Source organism: Aethina tumida, chromosome 1 (assembly GCF_024364675.1).
Source record: "Aethina tumida isolate Nest 87 chromosome 1, icAetTumi1.1, whole genome shotgun sequence".
Taxonomy (NCBI): Eukaryota; Metazoa; Arthropoda; class Insecta; order Coleoptera; family Nitidulidae; genus Aethina; species Aethina tumida.
In genome coordinates, this window is record NC_065435.1 from 63,865,239 (window position 1) to 63,878,694 (window position 13,456).

Sequence of the window (13,456 nt, forward strand, 5' to 3'; positions counted from 1 at the left end):
TGCCTCTATGGTGGTTGAAACAATAATCTGCAAGGGATATTAAACAAAGATACAACAGGTCTTGAGTTTAAGTCGCCTTAAAGTGCCATAAGCAATAGTCCTCAAACCATAGTTTATAAAATGAGACCATTTGAATTGAACGATCACAGAAAAAAATAACGTTAATTCATAATATTCGTCAAAAAATATTCACCACAAGTCCCTACAAATGTTTTGTCTTGTATTATACAATACTCGTGTTCCTACTCTTTTGTACTTTTTTATACAGCGTTTACTTCTTAATATTTTCAATTATTGTAACCCGAACAATTTTTATCTGTTTTTTTGTTGTTTCAATCGTAGTATTGTACGGAAGTTCGAAATATCGGTGAATTGCGTGAACGGATCACAATGGCTGTCTATAATCTGCATCTCCGGGATCAGCAGCAGGAAGAAACGTTGGAACTAGTGTGACAAAATTGGATAAGATGGGTCCAAGTTTGCTCACAGGTTAATGTATATTTAATTATACTTACCTTAATTTAATCAACTAATATTATACTAATTGGTAAAGAAATAATAACACTTTGAAGTTATCATAAACAGAATGTATTATTAGTACATTCTTACAAACATTATTTTACATTATTACATTACTACAAATTCAACTTTATAAATAACCACCAAATTCGGGAGGTTTTTTTCCTTCTTCCTCTTCCCCTTCTTCATTATCACTTTCTGTGATTGTGTGTGAAAGAATAACCTGCTCTCGCTCTTCAAACGCCGCCAAACTTTCTCTTTTAACATCAACGTCCGTAAATAGAGGTTCTAGTGGATTTATTGACATCAAATCATCTGGAAGTACTGCCGAAGTGTATTTTTCTCTAATAGCTTTATTAAGTAAATTAAAATCAATTGGTTCCTTTTTAATTTTAATCTTTCGAATATTTTCTCCATTTTCTGTCTTTACAACTTCCTCTAATTTAATATTTGAGGTATTACTTGAATATTCTCCAGGTAATTTGTCAAAATCAACAGGTTCTTGTTTTATTTTAATGTTTAAAAATCCTTCTAAACCTACTACGTTCGTGTTTGATGTATTATTTTCTGTATTATCATTTTTAAATGTTTCGTCTTGTTTTACTGTATTTGAGGTATTACTTTCGTCAAATTCTTCAGGTTCTTGTCTTATTTTAATATTCGCAAATCCTTCTAGACCTACTATATCCATGTTTGATGTTTCGTTTCCTCCAGTGCTATTATCTAAAGTTTCGTCTTGTACTATATTTGAGGTATTACTTGAATATGTTTTAGGTAATTCGTCAACATCAAGAGGTTCCTGTTTTATTTTAATGTTTGAAATATCTCCTAGACTTACCACATCCATGTTTGTATTTGAGGTGTTACTTGAATATTTTGTGGATAATTCGTCAAAATCAAGAGGTTCTTGCTTTATTTTAATGTTCAAAAATTCTCCTTGACCTTCTATACACATGTTTGATATTTCATTTCTTCTATTACCATTTTCAAATGTTTCGCCTTGTTGTACTATATTGGAGGTATAAATTGGATATTCTTTGGGTAAGTCAAGAGGTTCTTGTTTGATTTTAATGTTCGAAAATAATCCTAGACCTTCTATATCCATATCTGATATTTCATTTTCTCTATCATCATATTCAAATTGTTCATCCTGTTGTACTGTAGTTGAGTAATCTTCTATTTCCATATCAACTACTTCATATGACGTTTTGTTCCCATCAGATTCATGTGTATCTGATGATTCGTTTCCATCAGATAATTCTCTTTCTTCTTTATCCATAACAATTGGAAAGTGTTCCGGTTTAACCACATGCGAAGCATCTCTTATTTCTTCATCTGTAGTTGATTTTCCTTTATCCGACTCTGATTCTTCCTGGTTTGTTTTAATGTTCGAAAATACTCCTACACCTTCTATATCCTTATTTGATATTTCATTTTCTCTATTATGATTTTCAAATGTTTCGTCTTGTTGTACTATATTCGAGGAATAAGTTGAAAATTCTCCGGGTAATTCGTCAAAATCGCGAGGTTCTTGCTTAATTTTAATTTTCAAAAATTCTGCTAGACCTTCTATATCCGTATTTGATATTTCATTTCCATTATTATCATTTTCAAATGTTTCGTCTTGTTGTACTATATTCGAAGAATAAGTTGAATATTCTCTGGGTAATTCATCAAGATCACGAGGTTCTTGTTTAATTTTAATTTGTAAGAATTCTGCTAAACCTTCTATATCTGTATTTGATATTTCATTTCCTTTATCATTTTCAAATGCTTCATCTTGTACTATATTCGAGGTATGAGTTGAATATTCTCCGAGTAATTCGTAAAAGTCACGAGGTCCTTGCTTTATTTTAATGTTCGAAAATACTTTTGGACGTAATATATCCATATTGGATATTTCGTTTTCTCTATCATCATATTCAAATTGTTCATCTTGTTGTACTGTAGTTGAGTAATCTTCTATTTCCATATCAACTACTTCATATGACGTTTTGTTCCCATCAGATGATTCTCTTTCTTCTTTATACATAACAATTGGAAAGTGTTCCGGTTTAACCACATGCAAGACATCTCTTATTTCTTCTTCATCTGTAGTTGATTTTCCTTTACCCGAATCTGATTCTTCCTGGTTTGTTTTAATGTTCGAAAATGCTCCCACACCTTCTATATCCTTATTTGATATTTCATTTCCTCTATTATGATTTTCAAATGTTTCGTCTTGTTGTACTATATTCGAGTAATAAGTTGAATAGTCTCTGGGTAATTCGTCAAAATCACAAGGTTCGTCTTTAATTTTAATGTTCGAAAATGCTCCTACACCTTCTACATCCATATTTGATACTTCATTTCCTCTATTATCATTTTCAAATGTTTCGTCTTGTATTATATTGGAGGTATAAGTTGAATATTCAATGAGTAAATCGTCAAAATTAAAAGGTTCTTGTTTAATTTTAATGTTTGAAAATTCTGTTGCACCTTCTATATTCATATTTGATATTTCATTTCCTCTATTAACATTTTCAAATGTTTCGACTTGTTGTACAAAATCACGAGGTTCTTGTTTAATTTTAATGTTTGAAAATTCTGCTAGACCTTCTACATACATATTTGATATTCCATTTCCTCTATTATCATTTTCAAATGTTTCGTCTTGTTGTACTATATTCGAGGTATAAGTTGAATATTTTCTGGGTAATTCGTCAAAATCTCGAGATTCTTGTTTAATTTTAATGTTCGAAAATGCTTCTACACCTTCTACATCCATATTTGATATTTCATTTCCTCTATTATCATTTTCAAATGTTTCGTCTTGTATTATATTGGAGGTATAAGTTGAATCTTCAATGAGTAAATCGTCAAAATTAAAAGGTTCTTGTTTAATTTTAATGTTTGAAAATTCTGCTGCACCTTCTATATGCATATTTGATATTTCATTTCCTCTATTAACATTTTCAAATGTTTCGACTTGTTGTATAAAATCACGAGGTTCTTGTTTAATTTTAATTATCGAAAATGCTTCTACACCTTCTACATCCATATTTGATATTTCATTTCCTCTATTATCATTTTCAAATGTTTCGTCTTGTATTATATTGGAGGTATAAGTTGAATCTTCAATGAGTAAATCGTCAAAATTAAAAGGTTCTTGTTTAATTTTAATGTTTGAAAATTCTGCTGCACCTTCTATATGCATATTTGGTATTTCATTTCCTCTATTATCATTTTTAAATGTTTCGTCTTGTACTATATTCGAGGTATAAGTTGAATACTCTCTGGGTAATTCGTCAAAATCCCGAGGTTCTTGCTTTATTTTAATGATCGAAAATACTTTTGGACCTACTATATCCATATTGGATATTTCGTTTTCTCTATCATCATATTCAAATTGTTCATCTTGTTGTACTGTAGTTGAGTAATCTTCTATTTCCATATCAACTACTTCATATGACGTTTTTTTGCAATCAGATTCATTTGTATCTGATGATTCGTTTCCATCAGATGATTCTCTTTCTTCATTATCCACAACAATTGGAGAGTCTTCATCTTCATCTGTAGTTGATTTTTCTTTATCCGAATCTGATTCTTCCTGGTTTGAATCAGAGTCTTCCTGGTTTGAATCAGATTCTTCTTCATTTGTAACTGATTTATCTTCATATGTTGTACATCGTTCTTTTATGAGTAATTTTTCTTCATCCGAATCCATTACGTATATTGGAGATGTTACCACAGGAGATTCTACCATTGAAGTTTTTTCTACTTCCTTGTCGATAACGGACTCTTCCCGTTCCAGGTCATGAAAGTCAACAAATTCATAATCTGAAGAATAATATGTTTCTTCAATTACTACATCTGTTTCACCTTCTTCCACATCAGTTACATTCTCTTCTGATTTAATATTCATATCAACATGTTCCTTTTGATTAACCATATATGGATTATCACACTCCATATCTGATGAATATTTTTCTAAATTTTCTTCCCTATCTGAAATGACAATTACTTCACTTTCGTTTGTATCTAATCTTTCTTCATCCGAATCTGATATATATATTGGAGACCCTAACACCTTTAAGACTGCCGGTTTTTCTTCATCTATATCTGATTGTTCTTCATGTGTATCTAATTGTTCTTCATGTGTATCTGATGGTTCTTCATGTGTATCTGATGGTTCTTCATCTGTATCTGATTGTTCTTCATCTGTATCTGATTGTCCTCCATCTGCATCTTCGTTTATATCAGATTTTTTTTCATGATTATCTGATTCTTTTTCTTTTGAATAAGATTGTATTTTTTGTCTATATAATTCTTTTTCATAAGTATTATCGGCACACACTGGAGATTGAAGCACACCCGATCTTGTATTTATATCTGAGTCATCAGAATCAGAATTATCCGAATATTCATCAAAATCAAGAAATTCTGTATCCAGTATATCGTCTTCAGTATTTGAATCATATATTTTATCAACATTCATATGTGATTCTTCTTCAATATTAGTTACATTCAATTCACATTCCTTTTCCTTATCTATTACACCCACCCGTGTTTCTAGTTTAACCACATTTAGAGGATCATGTATTCTTTCAGCGTTCTTACCAAAATCTTTTTCTTCCATATTCATAGCATAAAATTTATCTTCTTCAGCTTTAACGTGCATAACATGCTTTTCTAGTTCAACCAAGTTAGAAATCTCTTCTGTTATGTTAATTTCCCTATCTGATTTATCTTCCGTATCCATTACATTAAATCCTTCTTTTACTTTAATATCCATCGTTTCATAGCCATGTTTGCGCGATTTTTCTTTCATACCCAATTTATCATCTTTTGTATCCCTATTATCATCTATTATTTCATCATCAGCGACTACAGTCTTTACTGTATCTAAATTTATTTCACTAATGATAGCAGCGGGTCCTTCCACATCTAAACAATGCTGTATTCCTTCAACGTCTACACCTGAATCAACTTCTACAGTTCTTATTATATCCGTTTTTATTTTAATTAGATTTGAGGAACCAATTATATCCTCAATATTTATATCTTTGGGATCTATAACACCATAATTACCTTCTTTTATTTCAATATTTATCTCTCGAAGTGTTTCTAGATTAATCATATATAAGGAATCAAATATTTTTTTAATGTTCTTGACGTCAGGTTGTTGCAATTCAGTCAAATTTGTGGAATCATTAATGTCATTAACGTGTATATGTGATTTATCATATGTTTCACCACTATCCCTAGAAACTAATTCTGATTCTTTTTGTTTTTTATCAATTTTAGTATCTATAAGATCTTGTTCTTCTTGATTCTCCATATTTATATTATTTTCTTTTTCTTTAGTATCAGTTTCTTTAGACACCTCTTTTGATTTTAATTTCTTATTTGATTGTTTTGCTTTCGATTTAGTTTTGGACTTTGGTTTATTTTGCTTTGATTTCATTTCAGTGTTTGGAGGTCTTTGTCTTAATTTATCCCTAATATTCTCAAAATTGTCTGTATTTGCACGTTGTTTTTCTACGTTTTCAGGAATTAATAAATCTGTAGTTAAATTTAAAGGCACAGTTTCTTCAACTGATTTTACTGGTAGTATAGTTTTGATTGTTTTTTGTGTTAAATTTAATGGTATGTTTTCTTCCATGTGCTTCGCTATTTTCTTCTTCATTTTAGTTTGATTCAAATTCATGTTCATTCTGTTTCGTAAGAAAATCTTTCCTGGTAATTTAGTCTTTATGTTTTCTTTGCTTGGTCTTACTGGCAATAAAGTTTTGATTTTACCTTTTGTTGATTTTCGTTTCATAGGAATGTTAGGAAATCTACTTAAATTCAGAGGTTCATTATTATTTACAACAGTTTCATTAAATCTTCTAAAATTATGTGGAGTGAATTGAGGTTTAATTGGTCCCCTTTTAATAAGTGACATTCTTTCATCAATTAGTTCTTTTCTATATGGTTGTACTCTATTAAAGGTACCTTTTTTATTTAATGGCAAATGTTTATTATAAGGTCCTCTTTTATTTATCAAATCTTTTCTGTTAAGCAATTCTTTTTTCTTTATTAACTCTCTATTCACTTGATATTTTTTAATAAATGGTTCATTCTTATTAAAGGGTCTTGTATTGTTGTTCGATTCTGTATTAATAAATGGTTGCCTTATATTAATTGGTTCTATTTTATCAAATGGTTCTGTTATATTAACTGCTTCTAGTAAATTAAATGGATCTCTTATAGTAAATGGATTTATATGTGGCTCAATTATATTAGGCGTTTTTGTTGCATTGAATGGCTCACTTATCTTACATGATGGTGTTATATTAAGGGGTTGTGTTATTTTAAGAGGCTCTGTTATGTTATTTGGGTTCGTTATATTCACTGGTTCTGTTATATCGTATGCCTCTATTATATCAAATGGCTCACTTATAATTAATGGTTCTGTTATATTAAATGCCTCTGTTATAGTAAACGGTTCTTCTATAGTAAATGGTTCAGTTATAGTAAATGGTTCATTTATATTAAATGATCCTATTATACTAAATGGTTCATTAATATTAAGTGGCTCATTAATATCAATTGGTTCTAATATATTGAACGGCTCTCTTATATTAAATGGTCCTGTTATATTAAGCGGCTCTGTTATATTGAATGGTTCTGCTATAATATACGGTTCAGCATCCTTAGATGGCTCTATTACATTAATTGGTTCTAAAACCATAAACGGCTTCTCTAAATCTAAATCAGCAATGGTCTTATTATCTTGTGATACAAATGGTGATTCACATATATTAGTAATATCCATTGGTTGAGTACGTAATTTTCTTTTTGTTGGTACACTTTCTTGTAACTTGAGAAAATATATTTGAATTAAAATAATAAATAATACAATATTGTCAAAACTTACTGGTATATTACAAGGAGGAATGTCTGTATGCAATTTGCATGTACAGTTGTCATAAATTTTTTCTACTGGAGTATTACATTCAATATCAGATTTTCCAATTCCGCATGGTTTAAACAGTACCTGGTTTTTGTTCTCCATAATATGTTTCCTGCAATGTTTCGTTAATGGTAAAGATTCATTTGGACATTTCATTCCATCAGCAGCAAACGAACACCTAACAAAACGGCGTCTGTACCGTGTTCCTCTAGACATCTAAAAAAAGTCCCAAAGTTTGAGTAAAATAAATTAATGTTATGTTAAATCCCTCAGAAAAAATGCGAAAAACCGATTTACTAAAAACTTAGGAAGTATTAAATTGAATACACCATACCCAGTGTTGTAAAATGTTCGTAATGTAATTTGATAAAAAGATCCCTGCAACAAAAAACAAATCCAATTTGTAACTAACATTTTTTAATTCTCTAGTACACTATTGTAATAGTGTTAAGTTACTATATTTCAATAAATTATAATTAATTATATTTTACATATTCAAGATAATCCCAGTACAGTGTGTGCTATATCTTCCCTATGCATCTTTTTCTGAAAGCACTCAAGAAATGTACTTCTATTAAAAGGCGATACCCTCTACTTTTTAGAGAATTCTAAAAAGTTATGAACAATACAGGGAAAACAAGCATCGTATATACATATATATATTTTTTAAATTTATTTGCATATTCAAATTCAGCACTATAATAATAGGAAATAATGCATATCTAACACAACATTATGTGACAGTTTCAAAAAATTGCGTTAGTTTTTTATTTTTTGTTGGACTGTTGGAAATTATACCAATACACCTGTGAGAAGCAGGTTACTGGATGGTTTACGTTCACTGGGTCACAGAACGATGGGGACAGATACCTTTTAGTGATGAGTGTAGCATCGATATTCTCCTTGGCCGTGGCAAAAATTATATAATTTAAACGAAATCAACACAGCTCACAGCAGTTCAAGAAGGTTGGAGGAATATGGACATATATATTCGGAATTTGTTCAAGCCTATGCCGAGGATATGAACCGAAATTATAAAACAAAAAGAATATTATTATTAACATTATTTTTTAAATAAAATAGTTTGTCTTCCGCAAAGAATGTATAAATTGTAATTACTGATTAAATAATTTCTCAACAATTCAGAACGTGTTCTCCAAAACGGAACATAAGGCAAAAAATTGAAAAAAAAAAAAAAAATATTACGGCCCATGTCGAACGTATTCTAATACACGATTCATTAAGAAATGGAAGGAAAAATTCTTTTGCCTAAGCTGCTTCTTTGTCAGTTAAAGCTGTCAGTCCCACAACTGGTGAAAATTTGGAAAAATCGAAAGAAACCATGTCTTTCCAAGAGCTATGTGAATTTTGAAATGGGTTTTAAGACACAAAAATTTCATAGAAAAAGATTTCTTAAAAGTAGCAATGTAAGACTGAAAATTGGCGAAAGAATATGGCAGTGGCAATGTTATGGTGTGGGGCTGTATATCAGCAAGTCAATTACAGATTTATGAAGGACGCATCAATAAACTAAAGTATGTGTTAATATTGAAAAGCAATTACACCTTTAACAAAAATTTATGGTGATAAAACCTGAAAATAGTAAAATTTCCACCTTATATTATATATCCGTTATCACCAATCAATGGTTTAAAGAGAATCAAATTAAATTAATATAATAATCTGTCCAATCCTGAACATTCGTAGTGTCACTTAAAAAGAAGAAAGATACATGGCATTATATAAAATCTAAGGTGATCTAAAAGTTGATTAAAAGTTGACTTGGAAAAAAAATGGAACGCACTAATCATTGATCAGCGGGTTTCGCATGTAAAAAACATTCCTAGAAAAATCATAATACAATAATAAAAGTGAAAGGTGGCGCCATCAAATATTAATAAAAAATATGTAAAAAACCTTAAAAGTATTTTTAGTCATATTCTAAATTAAAAGACACCTCAACGCACATATAAATTTAACTATATAATTTTTAACTAAACTGTTTGATGTTCTGTATTAGTTAATTAAAATTAAAAAATAAAATTTATAGATTATTTTATGATAGTTTATAAAGTGTGTATTATTATTATTTTAAGCACATTTGCCAAGATTCTTGGCCAGTATGTAACAAAATGACTAATTTAATTAGTATATAAATTATTCAAGTGGATTATGAATTAATTATAATAGTATTCTCATTAACTATAACATATACATATAATAGTAATAATACTCATATTCTTCATTGATTAAAGATAATAATAAAATATATTCAACTACTTACATGTTTTTTAATATCATTTAATTTTTTATTCATAATTGCTTCAGGTCCACTGGATTTGTGGTATCTTTTATACGCTTTCAATTTCTTAAACAATAATTTTTCCTTTGGATTATCTTTAACTTGATCATAAATAGTAGAACACGTTTCCTTTTCTCTCTTTAAACAGGCAAGATAATTCCTTCTTTTTTCTTTCAACACATATTGTAAATATCTGTATTGCTCGATATATAGTGACTGTAGTCTAATCAGTTTTCTTTTAATGATAGTATTAATTTCTTCTACAGTAAAAGCACAAGCATGTCTGGAATAAAATAAATTATTGAGACTTTTCTTTATCTGTGTTGTATACTCAATAATAACTTACTTCAACAAATCTTCATTTTCAGAATCAACACTTTCATTATCTGAGCAATCAGCATGATCATCACTATATAAAGCGGAAACGTCGTAAGGTTTCATTTCATAATCGGCGTCATGACGGACATCGAGTACGATATTAGGTCTATAAATTGAATCAGGTTTCCCATCGACTAAAAAGAATCATATTTAACTATAACTTAGAAACTCTTAATCTTAATTTACCAAAAGGATTTAAAGATTTGTTGGGAACAAACCGCCTTGAGGGTTTAGGTTTTGGTTGTGGCATGGAGTAGGGTAAAACTGTTTTCTTAACTGGTGGTTTATAAAGATAATGATTTAAAGAGTTCAACAATATCTCCTTACTACGAGGTGGTGGAATCCTGTTTTTATCTTTTTCTGCATATATCTTCCAAGCATGTTGTAGGCAAAAGCTACAATGATTCTCTTTAAGCATTTTTTACTAAATAATAAATGAAAGTCCATACCCACTATCCTTCCGTTCACCCATTGGCACAGCTGCATGGCATCTCCTTATAAAGTTGCCATGTTTGAGGGATACCCCTTTTTTTATATTGTATACAAAAGCACATTGTTTAAAAGGAGCTGACTTATCCTGCAATATGTGCTTTTTGCAATAGTCATAGTTATCTACCGCGATTTGTCGGCATTCATAAGACTTGTTGGCACATTGCTTTTTATTTAGTAGCTCCTTTAACACTTCTGCTTTTAACGCAGCATTGCATTCTTCTGGTTCTGGACTTAAAAAGTTAGGACAGAATGGAGACGGAGAATCCATGCTGAAATTCATATTGCATATATCATACCACATGTCGGCAAGAGTATCTTAACGGAACTATTCGGTCTGTGGAATTCTGTTTATCATGATTACGGTAACTAGACAAAGCCTACTATTTTCGAAGTTCAATTATTTTGTTTTAGTAACCTAATTATATATATGTATATGATATTTTCTTATTACAAACACGTAAATTTAAAATGCGAGGAAAATCAACATTTGATTTTATGCACAGGCGCATTTTGCCTGTCCATGTTCCGAGTATTTCACCGAATACAATTTAATACAGCTTTATCAACATAATTGAATCCATAGATAAAAGAAAAAATATTCAAGTTAGTGAGCTTTTAATTTCCACTCTAAATTAATTGATTTATAAATTAAACAATGAAATTAAAAACTACCTTATAAAATAAAAAACGGCTAAATTTCATTTTTACCACAGACTTCGATTACGACGATCTTCTTATATATCTGCAACCTGTTCTACAACATAACATAACCTTTCTCTACGATATAACCTAACTTTATTTGTTTGTATGAAGTGATGTGTACAAAACAAACATGAGCAATATTTATATTTTAGAACCACAAACTTCTGGAAAGGTATAAATTATACTACAAAAACTATTTCATATTAATTTAATATCAATTTTTAGGTGTTATTGAAGACCACCGTCGGGGATATAGACATAGAATTATGGGCCAAAGAGACTCCAAACACTTGCAGAAACTTTATTCAGTTGTGTATGGAAGGATACTACAACAACACAATATTTCACAGAGTTGTAAAAGACTTTATTGTCCAAGGTGGTGACCCTCTTGGTGATGGAACTGGAGGTGAATCCATATATGAAGGACCTTTTAAAGATGAATTTCATCAAAGACTTAAATTTACTAGAAGAGGCCTCGTGGCTATGGCAAATGCTGGAAAAGATGATAATGGCTCGCAATTTTTCTTTACATTGGGTCCTACACCTGAGCTACAAAATAAACATACAATTTTTGGTAAAATTGTTGGTGACACAATTTTCAATATGCTTAAGCTTACAGAAGGTCTTATTGAGGATGAACGACCTGTTTATCCTCATAAAATTATCAAAACTGAGGTTTTAAATAATCCTTTTGATGATATAATTCCAAGGATTAAACAAGTAGAAGTAAAAGAAAAGAAGAAAAAGGAAAAAAAGGCTGGTGTTAAGTAATATTCTCATTTTAGTTTACATTTTTATACTATATGTACAATTAATCAATACAATTTTAGAGATTTTAAGTTACTATCATTTGGAGAAGAAGCTGAAGAAGATGAAGAAGAATCCTCAAAGGAAAATGTGAAATTCACTGGCAAAGGAAAGTCATCTCATGATGTTTTAGGTAAATACCAGATTTTTATTTCCTAGTTGAGTAATTCAGCAAGTTTAAAATATTCTAGATGACCCTCAGTTAAGCTCAGCAACTACAGAGGTTACATCTTCAAATGAACAAGAGATTAGCCCAGAAGAACAACTGGAAAATATAAGAAAAAAACTTAAAACCAAACATGAGAAAAATGATAAAAAAACTGCACCTGTAACCATAAATAAAATTGATAATTGTGATGATGAAGACAAAGACCTAGAAGAGTACTATTTAAACAAAGATAGGGATTTAGAAAAAGAGAAAAAAATGTAATTCATATATTTTTATTTTATTTTATTTTTATTATATACATTGTTTGTAGAGTGGAACTTAAACAACAAATAAAAGATGTGAAAAAAGAATACCATAAAAATAAACTTAAAAAGGAAGAAGAAAAGGAAACAAATCAAAAAGATGATGTAGAGAAAAGTGAAACATTTAAGGAGTACAAAACTGAATATGACAAATATGCAGAAAAAAAGAAAACTTTGCCAAAAAAAGGAGCCGGCAGGGAACAGTTTACTTTGGCCTTATTAGAAAAATTTAAGAAAAAATTACACACTGCAAAGGAAAATCAAGATGAACATGAAGAAGAAATTGAGACAAAAGGGAGTGATGATGTGGATGAAGATGAAAATTGGTAAAAAACAAGGTAATAATATTATCTTGATCATGTTTATAAAATTATTTCGTTTCAGGTTATCACATAAACTCCACTTTAAAGAGGACACTCCAGTTTTAGCGAAAGATGCAAATACCAAAGATGATGATTGGTTTGAAATTTATGATCCTAGGAATCCTCTCAACAAACGAAGAAGAGGAGAAAATTCTTCAAAATCCAAAAAATGACACTTACATCATCTTATATATTTACTTATTTATTTTAATATTGTAATAAAACGGAAACATGTAATTAAATTTTTAAAGATAACGTAAAAATTGTTTGTGTTTTAAGCCATGCAATGATCATTACATTTTTTGAATACTTAGACTAACATAATTGTAGTTATTTTTTATTTTTACATATTTATAATTCTAAATATGAATATAAAAATTGGAATAATAAGTATTAAAGTCTGTTACATAATATATCTAAAATAATCTAACAAGGCTATACAGATAATAAAAAAATAATAGAAGTAAACATTCAACACCAATCAGA

General features: G+C 29.6%; 2 protein-coding genes across 3 annotated transcripts; one reads left to right on the top strand and one right to left on the bottom strand.

The window, feature by feature from the left end:
- Positions 1 to 578: 578 nt before the first annotated feature.
- On the bottom strand, positions 579 to 11,373 carry LOC109595775 (MATH and LRR domain-containing protein PFE0570w-like). 2 transcript variants are annotated; one of them, XM_049961902.1, is made up of 7 exons: positions 11,301 to 11,373; positions 10,586 to 10,897; positions 10,323 to 10,531; positions 10,105 to 10,270; positions 9,741 to 10,041; positions 7,421 to 7,672; positions 579 to 7,363 (listed from the first exon to the last, which is right to left on the bottom strand). In XM_049961902.1, the coding sequence occupies exons 2-7, from the start codon at positions 10,894 to 10,896 to the stop codon at positions 650 to 652; spliced, it is 7,953 nt and encodes a 2,650-aa protein (XP_049817859.1). In that variant the 5' UTR covers position 10,897; positions 11,301 to 11,373; the 3' UTR covers positions 579 to 649. The 2 variants fall into 2 exon arrangements, with proteins under 2 accessions (XP_049817859.1, XP_049817856.1); XM_049961899.1 differs by lacking the exon at positions 11,301 to 11,373 and having other exon boundaries at positions 10,586 to 10,998.
- Position 11,374: 1 nt separating this feature from the next.
- LOC109595827 (spliceosome-associated protein CWC27 homolog) lies at positions 11,375 to 13,225 on the top strand. The gene is made up of 6 exons (XM_020011254.2): positions 11,375 to 11,502; positions 11,556 to 12,097; positions 12,161 to 12,270; positions 12,329 to 12,563; positions 12,617 to 12,934; positions 12,993 to 13,225. The coding sequence occupies exons 1-6, from the start codon at positions 11,461 to 11,463 to the stop codon at positions 13,141 to 13,143; spliced, it is 1,398 nt and encodes a 465-aa protein (XP_019866813.1). The 5' UTR covers positions 11,375 to 11,460; the 3' UTR covers positions 13,144 to 13,225.
- Positions 13,226 to 13,456: the final 231 nt, after the last annotated feature.